The sequence below is a fragment of the Halichoeres trimaculatus genome, unplaced genomic scaffold (genome assembly GCF_033239565.1).
Source record: "Halichoeres trimaculatus isolate MK-OKI-2021-1 unplaced genomic scaffold, fHalTri1.1 fHalTri1_scaffold_21, whole genome shotgun sequence".
NCBI classification, from domain to species: Eukaryota; Metazoa; Chordata; class Actinopteri; order Labriformes; family Labridae; genus Halichoeres; species Halichoeres trimaculatus.
The window spans coordinates 15,490,835-15,513,044 of NW_027437199.1; the positions used below are offsets into that span (position 1 = coordinate 15,490,835).

Consider the following 22,210-nt stretch of genomic DNA (forward strand, 5'->3'; position numbering starts at 1 on the left):
CATTCTTTGTAAAGTGGCTGGTGTTAATGTAGTGAGCTAGTAGGGATTTGCACACAACAGTTTACTTCTACTGAATTTACTTTGGTCAGGTCTTTACAACGTTATATTAACTTTTTACACATCAGAAGTAAACAGACATTCATGCACCAGCACGCAAGTGATGATGATGGAGCCTTCACTCAGTCAGGAATGTATCACCAAGATGCCCCTTAGTGGAACAACCTGTTTTTTCAGTTAACCAATAGTAACAACTTGTCTGTACCTCAAACAAAAACAGAAAGCTAGCATCACCCTGTGGCAAAAGTCGGTACTACAATAGTTTAACAACTAGACTGTTACATGTACAAACCTTGTTTAGTGCCTTTATGTACTCTTAAACTGAAATTAATTGTGCTTGAGTGTTACTTTTTGAGTTGCAGGGGGTGCATGCTTCCACCTGAGCTATTCATGCACTTCTTACCTTAGATAAGAAATGAAACGTATCTTTATTTTAAGTATAAAATCAGTTTTACGCATTTTTTTATTTGTCTCTCATAGTGCAATGATCAATGCTCAAATACATTCAGTTTTGTGAACACTTATTCATGCTGAAATACATAATGCAATAAACAATATCACTCATCAGTTTAATGCAACAAGTTCATGACAGTGGGATATTCACAGTACACTGCAGACAAAGTGGAAGGCTGCAGTAACACAACTATAAAACCTATTTACAGATGATCACTCCCTTAAACTTTGGATTTACACATTAATCAGAGAACGCAAAGAGAAACCCAGTGGGCCAATATTTTGATATTGGTGAATAAAAGGTTATGAGCATTACTTTGTTGCAAATTTGTATGCACTGACCTTCAATTTTTATTGCAAGGTAGTAGTTCTTTAACATGAGGACTTGCAGTGCAATGTGTACAGTATGTCAGACTCAGTGTGAACGAGACAGTAGCACACATAATTTATGCAATAGATTAAAATAAAACACACTGATTGTGCCAACAGACTGTGTGCATTTTGGAGTGGTTGTCCGTGTGTTTATTTTTCTGGCTCATAATACCTTTTCTTCATCGCTCGATACTTTCTGAGGAAATACAAAGCCTCTAGTTCCTTGATGACAAAATCACCTCGGGCCACCAACTTTTTAATCTTTTCGGGATCTGTTTCGTCTTTGTTCTTCATGAAGGCTGACTTTAGGCGCTCCCTGAAGTAAGCTGCTCCCTGGGGGTACTCACGGCCAAGATACAGCAGCTTTGGAGATTTAGAAATACATCAACAACAGCGTTTCAAGCAAAGGGGGACAGAAGTTTTGCGGATGTATAATATGCACAGTTTCACTTACATTTTTGTATAGTCTTATGACCTCACCCCTTAAAGGGTTGGCCATGTCAGGAACAGGGCGGCCTATACACCTCTGAAAAGATCAGAATGAGAGAGAAATAATTCGTTTGCATGTCACACGAAATAGAAACGCAGAAAAAACCCCAATGACTGCAATCAATTTAACAGAATAAGCCCAAAGACAAAGTGTTGTGAGCAGCAAGCCTGGATTGGCTAATTTTTTCTTCGCATTTCGCATACTCTATTTATCCAACACATTTTAAAAATTAACGGTATTTGTCTAATGTAATATTGAAACAATTTTTGTCGGGGCATTTACTCAGGCGGTGAAGTCCGAAGGAGAAAGCGAAAGAAGAGACGTCTCCTCTTCGTTTGTCCTCAAAGTAACTGCTTTAGAGCTCCATACTGCCGTACGCTGTCTTATTCTGTCGCAAATACAAATAAATAACGCGCATGCGCGTCCGTTTCTATGGTTACCTGGACTGTTTCAAGCATGGTGAGTTTGACGATTTTGCTGCGTAAAACCGCTTTTATGAGTTATGAATGATAAAAACTCGGATGTTTGAAAACCAAACTTGACATACGAATGAAAGTTTTAGTTCACTGTCGTTTAAATATTCTGGAAAAAATGTCAGAAGTATACCATACCTGCCGTTCTCCTTAATGGTTTTTCTTTTTTCCGGTTTCAAGCCACCCAAAAAAGGACGTACGCTTTCAAAAGCCCAAAAGGCAAAGAAACAGCAAGAGGAGGAGCAAAGGAGGCTGCAAGAGGAAGGTAACCCAGGATGTTGTCCATATTTATTTAGATGTATTGATAGCCTGTGTAAAAATAAAATAGTAAGGCTAATCATGTTTTTTTTTTTTTTATCATACAAAAGAAGCACTTCTACAAGCAGAGAAAGAGGAGCAGGAAAGATTGAAAAGAGAAAAAATAAAGGAGGAGCTGGAAAGACTTGAGGCAAAGGTAATATTCATCCATAAAGACCTATATTATTCCATTTCCCAGTCCTTATTTCTCAGAGAAGATACTTTGTCCTTAGTAAACCTAGTTCCTAGGTATTTAGATGTTCCTAGGTTTACTGAGGACTTTTACTAATAAATGGTATAACTCCTTATCCATGGGTGTGTTTTGCTGGCAGGACCTAGAGCGCAGAGAAGACGAGCTGAACGAATTACGCCATCTACTGGAAGAGAATCATACTGCAGTAACTGAGTGGAAGAAAGACGCTTTAGAGAAAGCAGAAGTTTGTTTTCTTTCTAGAAATATTAAACCAGAAAAAGAAGGATATTTTATAAGATTTCAGAGAGTATAATGTCACCACATTAATGACTGTAATTCAGTGCACTAACAACAAACAAATAATGCAAAACAATTTTCTAAATATTTCCAATTCTGAAATTCATCCTGCAATATTACACTTATTCCATTCCATACATTGAATCTGCAGTGTAACTTATCCTTATTGTGTTGTTTGTGTCCAGTGGGAGAGATACATTCGTTGTGACGGTCTCCCAGACCCAAAAGAACAGAGAGACATGAACATGTTTATCAGCCTGTGGAGGGATGACCCATGTGTGGACATCACACCAGTGCTCAAGCAATGTAATGTTGCTGTGCAGGTTTGTATTTGATATTTGTGCTGTTTTACTAAGAGACAATGCAGTTTTGAAATGTAGCCTCCTTGTCTTATTGTTTATGGCTAATATGTTTAAATTGGCCAGGTTTGAAAATCCAAAACTTCAAAATTTTGTGATTACAGTATTCATTCAAGAAAATCACTTTAATTAAAAATGGCACCAAAAGTGAAACCAAAATTATGAACTAATAAATGTCATCTCTTCTAGCTGATGGAGGAGCTGGAAGCTCTGCTCAGAGATGCCACAGATCCACGAGAGAGCCAGAAGTATCAGGAAATCTTCATCAGTTTGCAGGAGCTAATTCACTCGAAACACCTCCTCATCAGTGAGGAGATCTTGAAGGTACAAGAAGGGGTGTGAGATTGTGTGTTTGCATTGATAACCTCGCCTCCATCTCCAGTAGTAAGTTGTTCTTCCAGCCCAGGAGGGAACAATTGTTTCTGACTTAGCCCCACTTCTTGGTGGTTTGAATACAAAGACTGACCCCGAACCAGCCCTGGAACTAGCTTGGTGGAAAAGGGGTCTCAGTGGATCTACCAGTATATTAAAAAAAAACTTTGCAAAGAGCACAGGTTGAGTTGCAGCTTCTTTTTTTTGTGTGTTTGTGTCTTCTTTGACTTAGAACGCCAGTGAAAATGCTGAAAAAGAGACAGGAAACATGAAGACCGTAATCAAAGATGAAAACATAACACACTGTCTCTGGGCCAACCTCAAGATGAATCCAAGGTTTGTAGAAGGAACCTTTATTCTACAGGATGTAATTATATTTTTAACTCCTAATCCTGAGTAGAAAGACACATTGATGAGCATCCAGATTCAAAGATTTTGGTGCAGTTGAAATTGTTTGCACAGAGTTCTAAAAGTACTCTTTTGTATCCCATCCTTTTCAACCACTTAGGTTTAAAGGTTTGAACTTTAAAGAGGCGTGCCTTGGCTTCAAGCTCCCCAAACAGCTGGCTGTGAGCAACATTGCCATCAGGATCCTCCACACTCATTACGATCACCTCACCATTCTAGCTCTCATGACAAACCAGAAAATGCTAACATCCAGCGACAGGTACCAATCTGCAAACCTGCAAATACCTCTGTAAATGCAAAGCAAACAACACTCACCATTCTCTCTGTGCTCAGTGTTCTGTTTAGTCCCAGTTCCCTGGCAGGTGACAAAGATGTTCCAGCAAACATGGATGTTCCTGAGCAGGAGGAGACGAAAGAAGAAGAAGAGAAGGTGAAGGAAGATAAAGAGACAAAACAAGAGAAGGAAGACGAGGAGGCGCAGTCCAACCAAGAGCCTGAAGAGAGAAAGGTAATGAAAGAAGTTCCTTTGTTTGAGTTTTGTAACTTCATCATATTGTTTTAATTCTCATTGTGTATGTTCTGTATCTCACAGAGTGAAGCCAGCTTTAAGTCAAGGGTTGACAGTGCCCAGTCTGCTGGAAGCAGAGTGAGCCAGATACAAACACAGATGGAGGCACTAGAAATCGGTATCAGCTGTGAAACCCCAACAACAGCCAACACAACACCGACTGATGAACGCTGATTTGAACACGCAGTCACTCAAAGAGCTCTGACAAAAATTTGAGAAATTCTCAACATTTTTTCACTCCTTTCTCTCTCCAGTTGAGGGTGACTTGATTTCAGCCTCTGAGCAGATGACCATCAAAAACCAAGGAGCCCAGGCGGTCGACTTAATGCAATACACACCTCTGGGTGGAGTCTTCTACTATGACGTGTTTCATCTCCCACCACAACCCCGGCAAGTTGGAGACTGGGTGATGAGACAGGTAAACATCTGAGTTTCCATGGCAGCTGTTTTTTACATGAGCAAACAAAACTCTTTAAATGCTTGTTGGACTTTTTTTTTTTAGATTTCAAAAGACGGGCTACAGGTGTTTCCCTACCCTGTGAACAGCTCTCCATCAGAGGAAAACAGCACTCCTGTTGGTGTGACTGTGACACTGCCTGAGTGTGTTGTCTTTTGTGAAACTCCCCAAGTGGCTCATTGGGATGCTACAGGTTGAGCAGACATCATGCTATAAAAACCTCGGTGATTTAAAAAAAAAAGGAAAAAACAAACTCAATGATGACACTAAACTTTGTTTAATTCAGGAAAGCAGTGGCGGATGGACGGCATCTCTGACGTGTCTTATGATGAAGCAGAGGCAGAGATCTCTTTTAAAGCAGACTCCTTTCAGGCCTTCGTGCTAATGCAGGAAACGTACGTCAACTTCCCCTTCCAAAGCTGGGAGCTCAGGCCACTGGACCAAAACTCAGCTCTCCTCACAGTCAACGGGGCATTAGTTGACATCAGCATCACGATCAAGGTAGCAGAGTGAAATGTCCCCAAATAGACATCAGAATGTGTCGCCTTACTTTTCTGATTGTTTTTTTTTATATGATAAACAGGGTGATCAGTGTATGCTGCAGTCAGAGCGCGAGAGAGGCCTGTGTCACCTCAAAGGGAAGTGGATGAGTGTCCCAGCTCTGCAGAGAGCAATGTGTAACGCAGGGGTCAACATCTTTGTGAATGAGCACACGGATAAATACGTCAGCACGAGCGGCAAGGTCAGCGTGGAATCATGATCACGGCTCATCATCAGTGTCAAATTACATGGGAATGCTGTGCCACAATGGTTGTATCTGCTTAAACGTAAGCCTTAGAATCACAGAGGAGCTGAGCAAAATCTTAGTGAATCACTACAATTATATCATGAGTCACCATGAAAGTCTTTGAAAAATGACAATTGGGTTAAAAGAGTGGATGCTGAGATGGCACATTTGCAACTAAAATTAGAAAATTCCCTGACTTAAATAATTTCAAACTGGTGGTAAGACTCGTTTTCTGGCATTCGCACGGGTGTCATGTGTCCAACACCATTGCATTACTTATTAAAGGGGATTGTTTGCCATGTTTAAGGAGGATGTCACATCAGTTTTGATGTGCAATGCATGCCAACAGCTGCAGCCTCACTCCCTTCTGCCAAACTAGTATACATATATACACTACCAGGCAAAAAGAAAAGTCATCACCAAAAAACTAAGGTCACACACTAATAATTTGTTGGACCACCTTTAGCTTTGATTACGGCACGCATTCACTGTGACATTGTTTCAGTAAGCTTCTGCAAACCCTTCTCCAGCACATCCCAAAGATTCTCAATGGGGTTAAGGTCTGGACTCTGTGGTGGTCAATTCATGTGTGAAAATGATGTCTCCTGCTCCCTGAACCACTCTTTACAATCTGAGCCCGATGAATCCTGGTATATGACTGTGCCATCAGGGAAGAAAAACATCCATTGATGGAATAACCTGGTCATTCAGTACCTTCAGGTAGTCAGCTGACCTCATTCTTTGAGCACAGACTGTTGCTGAACCTAGACTTGATCAACTGCAGTAACCCCAGATCATAGACTGCCCCCACAGGCTTGGACAGTAGGCACTAGGCATGATGGGTAATCACTTCATCTGCCTCTCTTCTTACCCTGATGACTCACTCTGGAACAGGGTCGATCTGGACTCATCAGACCACATGACCTTCTTCCATTGCTCCAGTGTCCAATCTTTATGCCCCCTGGCAAATTACCATCATCAATGAGGATCTTGGTGAAAAATTAATGCAACACTGGATGGAAATAAATCTTGTGACATTGTAGAAGCTTATTGAAACAATGCCACAGCCAAAGCGTGCCGTAATCAAAACTAAAGGCGGTTCGACGAAACATAAGAGTGTATGACTTTTTTTATGGCCAGGCAGTGTATGATGTTTTTGTTTCTGTATCTCTCCTCAGGACCCACTTGTAGAGCATTCTGCCTATGAGCAGATGGCCCTCTTCGCCTCAGCCTGTGCCTTCTCATGGAGCAAGTGGAATGCTAAATGTGGAGCAGAGCATCTTGTCATACAGGTGCTCTTACCCACTCATGCTGTAGAGCTGTTCAGCTCAGTGTTTCCAGCTTTCTATCCATTGGGCGTCATGTGTTAAACAGTCTAATGTACCGCTGTTATTCCTCCTCTAGGCGTGTGAGCATCATGACCCGGCTCCTGTGCCCAGGGACTCGTGGAGACTCTACCTGCTCACGGCTCAGAGGAGTCAGAAGCTAGAAATCACAGAGAGGAGTGAGGCTTTCTCTCCAGACTTTTACTCCGGCAGCGAGTTTCACTCCACCTTCATCCACATGCTCCAGGATGACATGAGCCCTGACAGTATAACTAAAACCAGAGAATCTGATTATCTGTTTGTGGGTACAGTACAGAGTCTGCTCTGTGCCACCAGACCACTGATGTATTCATAAGCTGTATGAAAACCATGTATTTATAAACACATGAACACACACTTCTATTGTACAATAGGCTACTTTATTTTATTTGTGCAAAGTTCCACACATCTTTGGAACATGTTTAAAATTGAAAAGAGTGACAACCACAGCACGGACATAAAGAAGAAAATAAAAAAAGCTTTGGTGTTAAGACTTAAACCGTATAGAATCATAACTTAATAAAAATAAAGATATTCACATCCCCTCACTCATGATATCAATGACATTTTTATTACCAGTGTTTATAGACTTGAAGGGTATAACATGTCCTCTACGTACACCAAGAAATTACTGGAAAATTCGATTAAAGGCGGACTGTCCCTTTTAAGTGCATGAAATGTGTATAAAAACCCATGTGGCACAATCAGAGCCATCATCCATGATGTTCGTCAATGGAAAACTGCACAGTGGCCCATGGTACGACTCAGTGGATCAGTGCTTTCATCCTAAAAAAGATCCAACATGATTGGTCAATGTTGTGCTAGCTTCGATGACTCATCAATCCTGATCTGGTCAGTTGTGTTGGATACAGCTAAGCAGTGACCATTTGTCACCGATAGCCCAACAACTAAAACAGCTTTCTGTCTTAAAAACAGACACACCCATACACGCCAAACAGACTAACTAATTTTGCAAACGTGATGTGATGCATAAAAACCTCCAAAGGGTTAACTATCCCTCAGGCCTGTGCTGTCACTGCGAGCCCTGTTTTAGGAGTCTTCAGGCACCAGTGAACATTCTACAGCCTCTGCTTGGGACTGGTACACCAACTTTCCTCTTCAACAACCTGCTGCACCAGTAGTTTCTGCACAGGGATGGCGGCCAGGTGAACCGTCCACCCCGGGTCTCAGGGGCTAGACAGGAGGCTGCGCGTTGTGTCGGAGCCCTACGTAAGGCCACAGCAGCTGCTGGATTGTCACCCATGAGTCCCCAGTCCCCACAGGGGCGGCATCTACTGCGGGCTGCATCACCAGGCTGGCAAGCAGAGCCAAGAGACCTGTGGGGCAAGAAAGACATTTTAACAGTGATGTTTTTTCAGGGGGGTCAGCTGGTTTAAGCTAAAATAGACAGTTTACTAGGGATGGGAATTGATAGGATTTTGTCAATACCGATTCCCATTTAAATTCCTCTGGTTAATTTTCTTGGTAAAAAAAGTAGCTTTATAGGTTTCCTGTGTCAACAACATATAATTAAGTTTATACTGTAAGTAAATAAAATGTAATTGGTCCCCGAGTCTGGATATTTCTGGACATAATTATACAGAAACGGGTAAAAATTGCACACAATGTGACGTTGATGTACTGTGTTGTAATATATTAATAATTCAAGTAGGCCTGTTTGGAAGCTTTCCATAGTTATGAAGTCAGCCATGAGCCTTTCAATTACCTTTTAGCTCTTGACATTTGAAATTCTCAGTATTTTTACAAAGAGTTGATGTGATATGTTTCTGTGATGAAAGTTGAAATTCTATTCTGAAGCTGAAGTTATACTGATATATGCTAACTGCTAGCGTATCAATGCAGTTTCCCATATACGTTAGCATCAAGCTTGCGCTATTTTGTTATTTTGGTAAATAAGGTGATTCATACCATTTGGAATCTACTGAATATGAATCTCCTGAGAGAGTAATGTACATTTCTTTATGAAGTCAGTTCTTCAGTAAAACTTCAAGCTGAAAATCCTGAATCGGAGTTTTCTTGGGAAACGTTATACAACTGCTAAGCTAAGATAGCTGCAGCAGACAAGTTAAAATAAGGCCTGGAGCCTCCAGCACAATGTAAAGAATTGATAAGGGAATCGTTAAGCACAAAGACTAATGAAATCGATGGATTGAAACATTTCTTATAGATTCTCAAAAGGAACCGGTTTTCCATTCCCATCCCTACAGTTTACCACCACATTTCTATTTTTTTCTCAAAACTGTACTGACTTTTTTTGTCACAAGTTCTCTGAAACATAAAAAATGAGCAAACCTGCTAGCACCACCACCATGGCCAACCAAAGCCAGAGCCCCCTGCCACTTCTGGCCACTGCTGCTGCTGCGGCAGCCCTGGAGGAAGTCAGGCTATGGGACAGGGACTGGACCATTCCTGGCTCTGTAGACGTAGGGCTGGAGGCAGGGCTTGGACTAGAAACAGGCAATAAAAGATAAGAAAATGTTACCACAAGGCTAAAGTTATGAGGGTGAGAGCAAAAAAATGTCTGAGATGAGTCTGGAGATTAGATAAGTTACCACAAATGACACAATGGAATGTAAACATGTCGTCACACATGACTTATGAAACACTGTGGGTCATTTGTGGTAACTAAAACAATGGATGGCAGGCTGTGATTTCAGCTGAAGCTTGATGCAATGGGAAGTTGACTTTAATGAGTTGCATTTTATCACCAGTTTTAGAGAAGCAAAGTCATCCACATCATCTTCACCAGTGAAATGAAAAAGCTGTCAGCAGCACAGATATAAGCAGCTGGCACAGAGGTACGTTTTGATTTTGCCCAGTCAAGCAAATGCAGCGTAGACTTTCAGCTTGGAGTAGTTCAACAACAGGAGTGCTGTTTAAAATCACTCAACAGTCAATATGAGACGGCGTGGCATAGGCACTCCTGGCTGAAAAGTGTAGGCTTTTTTCATGCATTTGCTGTTTATTTTTTTCTTTTCCGGACAAAGATTGAATCCAAAAGCACTTTTGACTTTGGACTCTCCTCCCTTTGCACTTACAGCATTACAAACAGCTCATCCTGACTCCTGAGCAATGTGGAGGGAGGAGAAGAACAAAGAACAGTTAAGAAAAACACACAATTTGCCCGCACAATATACTCAGTTGTCCCATATAATGGATAAAATGGTCCAAGTGAGTGGCCTTGCATGTTAGTGAGTGACAGCAGAGTTAGTAAAGATTTGAGAGATATCAGTTTGATGATTTGTTAGCCTCACACCCAAAATTAGAAACATGAGACCCATGCATGAAAAAAAATCGTTAAAGGCGTAGAAAATCCCATGTCAGGCTGACAAACACTGATCTTAGGACAGTCACAAGTTAGACATGATTTCTTTCTGAGGCTTACAATTAGGATGCTCTGTTAACATGGTTAGCTGCTTAAACCCCTGGAGCAAAGAAGAAGCTAGTCCAGCACAGACCCGTACAATGAAAGAGTTTCATCATTTAGGAGGTTCCATCGAATGAAGCTTTTTAAAACTCAGCAAAAAGTGAAAAAAGCTCAACAGCACAGACTCAGTCTGCAGCCAGTAGAACCTCAGTACAGCCAAATGATGAACTCTTCCCCCAATAAGCTAGCCTCCTAGCTTAGCTGGCAGAGAGTGATGCTGCAGTAGGCTAGTGGTGGGTATTTGGTTGGACTAACGTCTTGAGGGGCAGAATGAAGGAGGTGAGTTTATTGCCCAGCTCACTGAGACTGGACCTCCTCCTCTCTGCCACCGGCTCCTCCTTCTGCTCTTCTTCTGACTGGCAGTCGGTGTTGTCGGAGGCCGTCCTGTTGGCACGCGTGGGTCAGGCATTCACAAACACACTGTTCAGTTGCACATTCAAATGCAGGCGTGGCTTTATGGCCACACTGATTCTGTATGTGCACATGCAAACATGCACATTTCACGCATGCAGAAAGAAACTCACTGACTGATGTTTACCTGCTCGTCTCAGAGAAAGACATTTTCTTTGACTTGAAAAACAGTGCATGAACTTAATAAATTAACAAAAATGCATTCCCAGTAATGAAATTTACATGCTTCAATATCTTAAAATGATTCCACAAAGCAAATTACTTAACTTTCAAATATTTGGGGATCACAGAAATAATTTGTTTAAGTTTCATTTTTGCATAAATAATCATCATAATCAGCGTCACCCAAACATTTGAAAGCTTTATTAGTCCAGAATAACAAAATCCACTCTGCCCCTTGCTTAACATTTACAACCATAAATGTGTGTGAGGTTGTGAAAGTTTCAAATCAAGGTGTGGTCCAGTGAACACTTCCCTATGCCAGGAGGGGCCAGATGCAGGAAAGATGGCTGCTTCGTTGTTGGATGTAATCAACACATACTGGCTGCTTTAGAATATTTGCAGGAATTTGATTTGTTTTTACTTCTTTATTTTGTCACTCATTGCAAATTCTTGTTCCTACAGCTGATCCTGACATGGTCTGTTTTTCTGTAATTTATCTGACACTCCTAGAAGATATGAAGTTGTGTTTTCATTATTTCCTCTCTTGTTGGGCACAAAATCCATGAGCAGGGGAAAACAGTTACCTCCTGTGTGTTATCAGAAACACTTATCACTTAAAATGTTGAATTACTTCCACAAAAAAAAGCCACTGCTCAGGAGGAATGCTGACTTTAGACCACGTGTTCCCCATCGTTACCTCAGCAGTAGTGATGTCACATCATTAGTGCCACAGCTGCCATCTTTATGTATCTGACTCGACTGTCAAAGGACTTGTGGCAGGCAGCTTGGCAGCCCATCTCCTCAACATGTCTTACCCCTTCATCATGAGAGAGGGCTCTTCAGTGTCAACCCAGGCCGCAGAGCTAACATAGCGTTTTAGCGGCGGGCGCGCCGGGTTCTTCCCTGCCATATTCCTGGAAACCATTGTTATCACACAGGAGCAGAACAACAGAGAGACCCTCACTTCATGGCACCGCAAGCCTCACAGACTTGAGGACAATTCAGAGGAAACATCTCCACACACCAGAAAATAAGGGTGCAAGAGGGAGAAATTACTCTATCCTCAGATTTTAATACATACACTTTGCACTTCACATTGAGACTCACTCGTCTTTCACCTCCCTTAACACATCACAAAATGCAAATTTCACACAAAACACACACAAATACTTACCACGGGGATCTCCTGGTCAGTCTCTCTGCTTCAGCCTCTGAGCCATCTTGAGTTTTTGACTATAGCGGGAAAACAGAACCGTTCTCATTATTAGAAAAAGAACATAAAAAAGTTATTCATGTTTCATCATCCATCTATAATCTTAACTGCTGGTGCCTATCCCAGCTGCCATTAGGCCGACACGCCCTGAACAGGTCTCCGGTCTATCACAGAGCTAACATGTGGAGACAGACAACCATGAATCCATGGACTCACATCCACAGGAAATGTAGAGTGACTAATCAAACTGATTTGCATTGTTGGGACAGTGGGAGGAAGCTGGAGAGCCCAGAGAGACTACAAGCATGCAAGGATCCTGCCCAGCTGCAGAATCAGACCAGGAACACACTTGCAGTGATGTGCAGCCTTATATTTTGATCATGATTGGTTATTTGAACTTCACAGGATGCATTCTGTGCAGCTCTCACAGCTCTCTAACCTCTCCTTTCTCCTTGTATTTCAGCTCATAGTGATATGATCTTTTTAGTCAAGTATGAGGTGATATTACTCTAGCTTGAATGCTGCGTACTTTACAGGCACAAATTCTTAAGACTGGTCACTTGTAAAAATGGAAGCTGGATTAACTTCTGTGATCTTACAGAGTAAAAAGATCACACACTGACTTCATAAAAACTAGTTGTCTGCCACAGGATCTCATTAGATCTTCTTTGTTGGCCAAAAGCAATAACAGCATCCTCCTCACCATGTCAAAGTGCATGTTGCCTCCACCTGAGCGGGGGATCGCTGCTATGCTGACTCGCCTGGCTGATGACTGTTTGTGGTGGGAGAAAGAAACAAATTAACACCGATTTTGAAACACACATGGACATGGCTGTACATATCTTTGTGAAAGGGCATGAGATCATACGGGGTATAAAAATTACAAACACTGAACACTGCTAACCTTGTAGTACTGAGATGTTGGCTGCTTCTTAACACGGAAGTCATCTGTAAGAACAAAAAGAGATCAGTATCTTTGGTTTGTCTTTGTAATCACTGAACTTGCTATGCTACATGCTACATGCTATGAGCACAATCAGATTCTATTTGTTGGTATAATTAGCGAGCTATTTTCAATGTTTAAAACTAATCCCAGCAGAAGGAAATTTTACATCCCCATTCCCCAAACCTTATTACTGGATGGTCTGCTTTGAGTAATAGTTGTGAGAAACTGTCTTATAATAGATCTTTAACTATTAGCAGGAGTGTCTTGTTGAATTCAAGGTACCAAATGTCCAAACATTGTTCACCTCTGTCAGATGAGGACCCAAATGATCTCTCATTCTGCATTAGTGTCTCTCTTAGCTCGAGCAGCTCGGCGTGCTCCTTGGTGTACACTCTCCTCAAGTTCTCCACATGCTGGATCATCACCTCCACAGCTTTTCCGATGCGACTTTCCTAAGACACATTTACAAAACACTCCATTAAATCTACAGAATACAAGTCACGATAAAACATAATCAATTTTTCGATCATGATGTAAAACGATCCAAGCTGTGGGTGGAAATGGTAAGACCAGCTTTTCATCTGTGATGGCAGTTGAAGGCTTCAAAGATGTGTCAACTATTTTTCTTATAAGACATCTTTGAATTATGCATGTGCTGCACCATCCCCTTACTGTTTGGATGATCTGTTTCAGATTCATCCACTCTCCAACAGAGTAGGTGGCAGAGCACTACATTCAAATGTGTTGTAACAATAAATATGGCACATTCTAAATGTCAGTTATTTGACATGTTCACACAAAATTACTTGGGAAGTACTAGCACATCTGAAATTTACAAAATTCAAAACATATGTTGATATCACAATCTGCAACAGAATCTGACCTGGTGAATAGCTCCGAGCATTTCAGAGCGACTAGACACCCTGTTCATGGACTGGATGAGGATATCCAGGTTCTTCTGGAGCCTCTGGATGATCTCCATGGACTGATTGTCGTCCTCACACAGAGGCGTCAGAGCCTTGGGACAAAAAGGAGAAAGTTGGAAAGATATATGGACCAAGAAAAACAAAACATAGAATTTGCATGTTGGAATTTTTTTTCCCCAAATACAAATTCTTTTACATTTACAACAATGAACTTTTTTCATATATATTTTATATCAAATGCAGACAGATGGTCAAGATACAACTTATCTTCTCTCCCACATTCTAACAACATTCAAATTCAGACAGCTGTCACCTCATTTATCTGGGAAAATGCACTTTTACCATCTATCCAAGTCTCAGCTACCTTTAGGGACATTATAATCATCTTTACACGCAGACATATTTACACAGAAGTTATGGATATGTGGTGTGATTGAAAATATGAAATGAAACAAAAAACAGACAAAAACATAAACATGAATTCTGACCTGCAGTAAACCCTGGCAGCTGGACACTTCTCTGCGCACATTCTCTTCAGCCAGGTCACGTGACCGCTCCTCCAATCGGAGTCTCTTCTCCAGGGTAAACATATCACACTTGAAGCCCAACGCCAGACGCTGGAACTCTGTCTGAAAAAATTAAAAAACCTTGGCTTAAAATTAAAGCCTCTGTTAGAAGTTTTGATCTGGTAATCAGACAGATCTAGATTTTATAGTAATGTTTCTACATGAGCTACAGAAGCAGAAAAGACCCTCAGGTGGAAGATTTTCTTCTCTCACTGTTTACAGTTATCTTTAATGCTTGTACTACTGCTTCCAGGATGGCGTCACGCGATTAAGAGCTCACAAATCACAGGTTGCTTAGTTTATAATTTTCATGGCAAGTGCACAGATAGTGATAAGTTTGGGGAAGAAGGAAGCAGGAAGGGATTTATTTTTTCAGAAAACCCTGATTATGCAAAAACAAGAAGATTTGCGATGAGATGTGATGCTTTCTCAGAAAAAAAAAAAAAAAAAGCCCTTGAGAGTTTTTAATGGTAGCTTTAGATTTGTTTGTAAGTGTTGCTTGAAACATCCTGTATGTTGTTTTAACTGATGCAAACAAATGCTCCTTTTTCTCATACAACAGTTTTTAAAGAAAGTATTATTACCTAGAAACAGAAGCTAAACAAAGTAGAAAAGCACTCAGACAGTACAGTCCTCTGTCAAACAGCGTGATCCTCACCAACACTTTAGTCCTACTTTAATGTTATACTCCCTTTCAGCAGACTGTCTGCTACAATTTGGTGTTAGTTGCAGGTTTGTACCATAATTTGTTACCTGACAGTGTTGAAAATTATGATGACCCAGTTCATATTTCATGTTCTGAATCTTAGTATCCAGAATATTGCCAGATTCTGGATCATGCTTTTAAATCTGTCAGGAATTATGGTGACCTTGTCTTGTATTGTTTTGCAAAGTAATCCGACCATTTATGGTGGAGTTAAATACACATATAGTGAAAACGGCCCAATCTCACAATGATAAAGAATCCTTTGAAAAAAAATCCTTGATCCAGACAGTGATCAGGATCACCTCCAAAATTTATTCACTTCTTCCTTATCCCATTTTGAACATTTCCTGAACATTTAATCAAAATTTGTTCCTAACTTTTTGAGTTATGTTGCTCACAGACAAACAAACTCTCACAAAAACATAACCTCCTTAGCGGAGGTAATAATGACTTTAAAAAAGCAAATCTGCTTCACAAAAAACTCAGATTTCAAGTATGTTATGCATTTGCATTTAAAAAGTGATGGATTAACCTGGGATGCATTCAGAAAGGGACACATATCTACCTTTTCTATGTCACTAACATTAATAATATGCAGCTCTAAGATCAATCTAATACATACCTCAATCTCCTTATCACTTGGTGACAGGCTGCAGTGAAGGAGACAACAATTAGGACTCTGTATCTTATTAATATGTCATAATTTAGGATTCAATTGTTAACATCGGTGTCATTCTTTGCCCTTACCTGTTCTTGTCCTCTTTGTCACTTGTTTCAGGGATCAGCGGCGTCTCAGCTAGAAATGAAATGATGATTAGGTCTACATGTATGACAAATACCAGACAAAAATGTGAGATAAAAGTTTAGATTTACAATCAGTAAGCGCACACATTTGCAAAAGAAGACAAGTTTATTTCAAAAGACAGGTGGTAAACGGTAGAAGTGATATGTAGAGTAGAGTTAACTACAAATGAACTGCACTTACCTTCCTTCTCAGTGGCCACGCTGGTCTCACTTTGGTCCTCCTGAACCTTGTTTTCCTCGATGGTCTCCATACTGCGTGTAAGCTCCTGCAGGGTTTGGACAAAGACTGGATCATCTATCTGCTCCTTCTCCCCCTCCAGCTCTGCGTTTAATTCTGAGCCCTCAACATCCATAATGCTCTCTTCACTCACTCACTCTCCACTTTCCCTCTGCTCAACAGTCTCTGCATGATAAGAGTGAAGATAAAAGCAGCTGGCAGAGTAGCTGGAGCTAGATTCTGAAAAACCTGATTTTGAGTAAGAGAGAAAAAAAAAAAGACCTTTGCACTCAAGCTTCCTTCTCCTCCACACAGATGCACGCATGCACAAACACACACTTGCATAGCTGGAAAGACAGCATTTCATGATGGGTGAATGGCATCTCATTGACAAAGACATTGAATCCTGATGAAAACGGCTCCGTTAGCATGACCCTGAACACAACTGAACCAAGGCTGAACCATGTAAAGAGTGACCAATATTTTCTCTGTATGTTTTATACTCATGGCTGTTTCATTAATTCAAAAACAAAACGACTGCTGTGACTTTATCTTCCACTCCATAAACACTATATCAACATCTAGAAGAGTCTTCGTACATAAAATCTGCTATTTAACATTAAAGCCAGATTCTATGACATTAACACATTAAAGCAAAAGATTAAAGTATGACTGACCTCAACATGGGTCAGGCAAAAATCAAATTGTCTCATCAATAAAATTCAAAGAAATCAAACCGGGTGAAAGTTAAAAAAAAAAAGGGAGCAAAGCAGGTCTTACCAGTTCCCTCTTATTTTTGCCACCTTGGGGGAGGGAGTCCTTTTTGGCTGAACTCTCCTCTGATAGGCTGGGGTCAGGGGTCAAGCTGCCCATGCCACTCCCTGATTGGCTGGCATTTGAAGACGGTGACTGAGGAGTGTTGCTTTCCGGGAAGGTGGTCGCTCCACTGCTGGTGAGTTGGTCTGCTGCTGGAAGGAGGAGTTGGTGTGTGTGGGTGGATGAACTTACACTCAGATGTACGAAGGCGTAAACAAACAGTCAGCTCAGAAATTTCCTCTCCTCTCTTTCTCTTCTTCAAACACAGATTTGAGAGCTTGTCTCCCTACCTTCCATGCTGCCTGTTACTGCTGGTGCCTCGGCCGTACTGTCCAGTGCACTCTCCTCTTCCTCCACTAACACTGGCAGAAGACAGGTGCTGAAACACACATCGAGTGCGACATTACAGGATAATAGAGACAGAAAAACAGCTCCAAACCTTTTTTAAAAAATGTGTACAGTTGGTGCAGAAAAGAGCAGTTCTCAGGAAACAGTTATTGCTGCTTTTGTCAAGTGCAAAAGAATAAAAATACTGATTCATTGTGTTCCCAGAGCCTACAGTTTACAGTGAGTCACTTACCTGTCCTCCGTTGCTGATCTTTCTAGCGATTGGTCCAGGCTCAAGCTCAGGCTCTGGCTCTAAGACAGAAGAAAAGGAAAATAATGAAGGAGAAAGTGAGAAAAAGACACTTTTTTCAAGTGCAGCCTCATTTGCTGCCCTGCATTACAATAAAATGGTCAATGGTTAAAAGAACATACATTCATTACATGAAGCGTACCTGTCCCATAGCAGTGAAATGCTTTCTAAGCTGTAAAGAGTGTTGAACAGAAAGATTGGGCTGATTTCTTATATAATATGGAGCTTCATGGAGAGCCCTGCAGCTCTGTGTGAGAGTGTGTATGTGTGTGTGTGTGTGTGTGTGTGTGTGTGTGTGTGTGTGTGTGTGTGTGTGTGTGTGTGTGTGTGGCTGAGAGGGGTGCTAAGAGAACACATTAACACTGGCATAGTGCAAAGTAGTGGAGGCGGACTGTGTGCATACACAGTGGTGTGGACACACACAGAGGCACACACACACACACACAATGGAACAAGGTGAGTGCTCTGAGCAATGCAATGGGATATTGTGTAATGAGTGTGCATAATATCCGCTTGGGCGCTGCTTGAAATAGGAAGGAGCTGCTTTACCAGTAAACTCAACACAAAATCCAAGGAGACTTCGATGTCATCTGACATCAGTGCCAACAGCCAATCAGTCACGTTCAGCAACGCCACAGTGTTTGTTGTTCTGAGTGAACAGCTGTTTTGGGTGGGTTGGGTTTGTTATCTCATGAGAGCATCTTTATCAATCAAAACAGCAAATGTTAAGACTTAAATACCGAATGTAAAATTTCATTACACCTCACTGTTTTTTTCAACTGCGGCAAATATTCATTTACGTAGTCTTGACTTGAACGATGCTCAATCAAAGTGTCTTAAAAAGGATGGTGTTATCAAGAATATATGTAAACATGTTTTTTTGTTTTGTTTATGCTTTCTACCAAAAGCTTTTCCATGTGCAAGTAAAGCACATTATTTGATAAGAATCTTGTGTCTTTAGACAGATTTTTGTGGGTGTGAAACAGCACCGTTTATGAGCACTCACAAAAGCATCGAGCTCTTTTTGTTGGCCGACTGAATGACTTTCTCTGAGCAGAGGCTGCCCTGTGTGCCAGTTAGACCACATAAACCTTGCTGAATCGATCTGACAGCAGACCAGCACAACAAACAGTCGTTAAACAAAATCAAACAACACAGGTGAGCCTTGGCTGTAACATGAAATGATAGAACTCAATCTGTGGTTGACGATGAGCACAATGACCTTGATGTATGTAAGTTTAAGTGCCATACATCTTAACAGCTCATTGTTTGCACTAAATGGTTCAGAGAGAGAAAATACAGTGACAGCAAATTCTGTCCAGGCTTTAGCTAATGGTGTTTGGAAAAGGAGACATTTTTTTAATTATTTTTTTTCTTTTTTTAATAACTTGAAAAAGTTAGAGGCTGTGAGGACCATCTGGAAAAGCTAGTGTTTTTCTGGGGTAAAGACTGTTTCTCATGAGCACTTGCGCCTACTGTTGAGTAGACATGTCTCTTGCAAAGGCGAATCTTTGTTTGAAGCAAATGAAAGGAGAGCAGATCTTCTTAATAATGTATCAATGTATTAATAATGTATTCACTAATGGTTACGCAGTGCTATTGTTTGATAAGTGACAAGTTAACAGTTTGTTGCTTAGTTTAGTAGCCTGCTATATCTTGTAGGGCTGGGAGGATATGCTATTCTCCTGATTTGATTTCATTAAGATTTTTGGGGTGCCAATTCGATTTAAATTGCTTTTCTTTGATATGTACCATTTTTGCCATTTTTAGTTTGCTTTTTTAACACCAGAACATGTGACAGTGTTGAATGATGATGATAATGTCTCCATGCTATATCAGGAGTCATATTTTCCCATAAAATGCACATCCCGTGAGTCAGAGAGAAACATTTCAACCTCTGCTGGAGAAAAGTTGTTATTTTTTGACAAAGAATCCTGATTTTGATATTATCACAAAAAAAATTCCAATGTATCGTTTTCTGATTTTTTTTCTCCCACCCCTAATATCTAGCACTTCTCACAACCTGATGCACTGAGACGTGTCAGTAACTTTTAACGTTAGTAGATCCTGGTTATGTCCAACCACTGCTCATCTACCAACTCCAACCTCAGCAAGCAGAGCTAACATAACCTCACTCTTCATTTTATTGATAGACTCTCAAGTTTGAACAGACCACTGCAGAATAACTGCTCACTGTGGGTTGGAATTGACATAATCACTAACAGCTGAACCTGCATTTTAACCCGTGCTCTATCACTCCCTTCAGTTTTTTCTGCTCTTCTGTCCTTTTTCTTTTAGAAAGTCCAGCCCCAGTGTCCACTATTACTACAAAACAAATCCAAGAAATTGTTTTCAAATGAGAAAAACACTCTCCTTTCAGACTACTAAACTTTGCCAGCCTCTCCTTCATTATGATGACGATTCAGAATATCTTTCAACTTTTTCCAACACTTAACAAACAAAACTAGTGAAAACACAACAAAAAATTGAGTATAAACTACTTTTGTAATGGAATAGTTACAACATTATCACATTTCTCCATTTCAGCCACAACTTGAGAGTTTTCTCTGAATTAACTCTATCAATGTTTACTCTCTTTTCCAATCACTTGATGTATTCTACCCAAAAATAAAGAATTAATAGTTACATCTCAGTTTGCCCCAACAGCTCTCTTGTACTTGCTTTCTTCGGCGGCAGAACTCAGACAGACACAAACCAATGTAGCAGTAGGTGAAAAGTAATGCTTATTTGAGTCACTCATGTTTTCCATGAATTTACATCCTCGCTCAGGATGAGGCACCGGCCCTCCCCACGGCCCGTCCATCCTGAAAACATAGCTACTCAAACTCAGCTTTGACGCCCGTGAAGCGGCAGAAGGAGAGAGACAGTCAGGGTCAAAAAGAGGAAAGGGAAGCGGTGGCGAGCCTGTGTTGGAGAGAATAAAGAAGTTGCATCCTCTGATGCACCACAATACTTCCCCCTCTGCTACTAACCTTGGTGCGGCTCATGGCTTCAGCACTTGTGTTCGCTTCACCTTCTTTCCCTTCTTCCCGTCTCTCCTCGCTGGTCGGCTGGGAGCTAACCGTAGGTACAAGGTCAAAGGTCAACAGTCAAGAAATTTTCATTTTTAAAAAAATCTTGATTCATCCATTGAAACCTTGAGTTCTTCTTCTGTCTGGTTACAGGGTGCTGTTTGAAGTAAAGAGACAAGGAACAGCCTTTGTCTCTCTGTATGTTGACTATGCTATGCAAAGGGATGCTTACCAGGCTGAACACTCCTCCCACAGAGGGGACGACACCCATTTGACTAGCAAATGTGGACTGAGTCACAGGGAAATGGCATAGCTAAGTGAAATATTGACTTCATCTGTGACTTCCATGACTATTGATAAAGGCTATCAAGCACAAGTAGGTGGAGTGTGTTGATTTTTAGATCAACTCTACCAGGAAGTTGGTGAGGCTGAAGGTTAGCGGCCATTTGTTTTCTCTATAATCAGTTTGCTCATTTGAATGCTCTCTTTTTGAGAGGGTGTGTGGATAAAGTTGGCTGCAATAGAAAGCAATATCCCTTAACCATTTTATAAACATGCATGACTGTTTTGGACTTGGGTGCCCTTAGAAGTAATACCATCCCAAAAAGCAGACATCTAACTGTACTCTGCATGACTTTCTATGAAAATATATTACCATTAAAGGAAGTGGTCTAATACTCTAATTATTCTCCTTATCCATTATATGTAAATAACCCTCACCTTGTTCCCTGGGTGATAGTTTCATCTACTTCTGGTGCTGCACTGTTTAGGGGAACCATCTCAGCCTCAGTGGAAGACGTGCAGTTAAGTGTGACTGTTTGCTCCTTTTCATGTGAGCTGCTTATGTCCTGGGCTGAGGGCTGGGATTCTGCAGTCTCAAGAACCTCTGCATCTTCTGAAACAAAGAAAAAAAAAGCAGTTTAACTCTCAAACTAAATATCAGTGGTATGTGTTTTTAATGTGTAATGAGTGATAATCACAGTATTCCAGTATTATGTATTGCATATATATGTTTTATTCTACTCTATACAAAGCTTTTTATTTAATATAATTATTATTTTTTTCTCATACTTTATTTCTACTTCTGCAATATTTAGTGTATTTTTAATTCACAATAATTGTACTGAGAGAGTGTGGTTTAAACCAGAGTCAAAATCCTAGTATTCTTGACGATACTTGGTGAATAAATGTGACTCTAATTCTAAAATATAAAGCTATCTGGTGTATTTAAATGATAAAGTTATACCTGTGCAATTTTTTTAATGATATAATTCAAGAATCCAACATAAGCAAAAAAAAATCCAGTTTATAGAAACACAAATAAATGCTATCAGTAAACAAAGCAGCAATTAACACAAGGCTTGTCTACTTTGGTGAAT

At 40.6% G+C, this 22,210-nt stretch overlaps 3 protein-coding genes across 7 annotated transcripts in view; 1 reads left to right on the top strand and 2 right to left on the bottom strand.

The window, feature by feature from the left end:
- Window positions 1-1,777, bottom strand: lyrm5a (LYR motif containing 5a). Its single transcript, XM_074698277.1, has 3 exons — window positions 1,655-1,777; window positions 1,337-1,408; window positions 1-1,245 (listed from the first exon to the last, which is right to left on the bottom strand). The coding sequence occupies exons 2-3, from the start codon at window positions 1,379-1,381 to the stop codon at window positions 1,033-1,035; spliced, it is 258 nt and encodes an 85-aa protein (XP_074554378.1). The 5' UTR covers window positions 1,382-1,408; window positions 1,655-1,777; the 3' UTR covers window positions 1-1,032.
- Window positions 1,778-1,811: 34 nt separating this feature from the next.
- dnai7 (dynein axonemal intermediate chain 7) lies at window positions 1,812-7,391 on the top strand. The gene is made up of 16 exons (XM_074698273.1): window positions 1,812-1,831; window positions 2,026-2,110; window positions 2,214-2,299; window positions 2,475-2,579; window positions 2,818-2,955; window positions 3,181-3,315; window positions 3,596-3,699; window positions 3,872-4,030; window positions 4,105-4,279; window positions 4,364-4,457; window positions 4,594-4,757; window positions 4,842-4,989; window positions 5,083-5,297; window positions 5,380-5,538; window positions 6,762-6,875; window positions 6,988-7,391. The coding sequence occupies exons 1-16, from the start codon at window positions 1,829-1,831 to the stop codon at window positions 7,261-7,263; spliced, it is 2,160 nt and encodes a 719-aa protein (XP_074554374.1). The 5' UTR covers window positions 1,812-1,828; the 3' UTR covers window positions 7,264-7,391.
- An 81-nt stretch (window positions 7,392-7,472) lies between these two features.
- Window positions 7,473-22,210, bottom strand: part of lrmp (lymphoid-restricted membrane protein) — a 31,813-nt gene continuing 17,075 nt past the window's right edge. For 2 of the 5 annotated variants that reach the window (XM_074698270.1, XM_074698268.1), the window contains exons 22-39: window positions 21,552-21,726; window positions 20,793-20,877; window positions 17,743-17,801; window positions 17,453-17,541; window positions 17,127-17,314; window positions 16,311-16,395; window positions 16,073-16,145; window positions 15,948-15,975; window positions 14,542-14,682; window positions 14,011-14,145; window positions 13,432-13,579; window positions 13,086-13,129; window positions 12,885-12,953; window positions 12,143-12,201; window positions 11,784-11,882; window positions 10,007-10,033; window positions 9,261-9,415; window positions 7,473-8,284 (exon numbers count right to left, since the gene is read on the bottom strand). In XM_074698270.1, coding sequence (XP_074554371.1) covers window positions 8,142-8,284; window positions 9,261-9,415; window positions 10,007-10,033; window positions 11,784-11,882; window positions 12,143-12,201; window positions 12,885-12,953; window positions 13,086-13,129; window positions 13,432-13,579; window positions 14,011-14,145; window positions 14,542-14,682; window positions 15,948-15,975; window positions 16,073-16,145; window positions 16,311-16,395; window positions 17,127-17,314; window positions 17,453-17,541; window positions 17,743-17,801; window positions 20,793-20,877; window positions 21,552-21,726 — 1,802 coding nt within the window. In that variant the 3' untranslated portion in view covers window positions 7,473-8,141. The remainder of the gene's footprint in view (window positions 8,285-9,260; window positions 9,416-10,006; window positions 10,034-11,783; window positions 11,883-12,142; window positions 12,202-12,884; window positions 12,954-13,085; window positions 13,130-13,431; window positions 13,580-14,010; window positions 14,146-14,541; window positions 14,683-15,947; window positions 15,976-16,072; window positions 16,146-16,310; window positions 16,396-17,126; window positions 17,315-17,452; window positions 17,542-17,742; window positions 17,802-20,792; window positions 20,878-21,551; window positions 21,727-22,210) is intronic. The other 3 variants (XM_074698269.1, XM_074698271.1, XM_074698272.1) reach the window with 3 other exon arrangements.

Coding starts and splice junctions, on each gene's coding strand:
- dnai7 (XM_074698273.1), top strand. Junction 2,111..2,213: donor AAGGAGGCTGCAAGAGGAAG/GTAACCCAGGAT, acceptor ATCATACAAAAG/AAGCACTTCTACAAGCAGAG. Junction 2,580..2,817: donor ACGCTTTAGAGAAAGCAGAA/GTTTGTTTTCTT, acceptor GTTTGTGTCCAG/TGGGAGAGATACATTCGTTG.
- lyrm5a (XM_074698277.1), bottom strand. CDS start 1,381: ATGGCCAACCCTTTAAGGGGTGAGGTCATAAGACTATACAAAAAT. Junction 1,246..1,336: donor TCATAAGACTATACAAAAAT/GTAAGTGAAACT, acceptor AAATCTCCAAAG/CTGCTGTATCTTGGCCGTGA.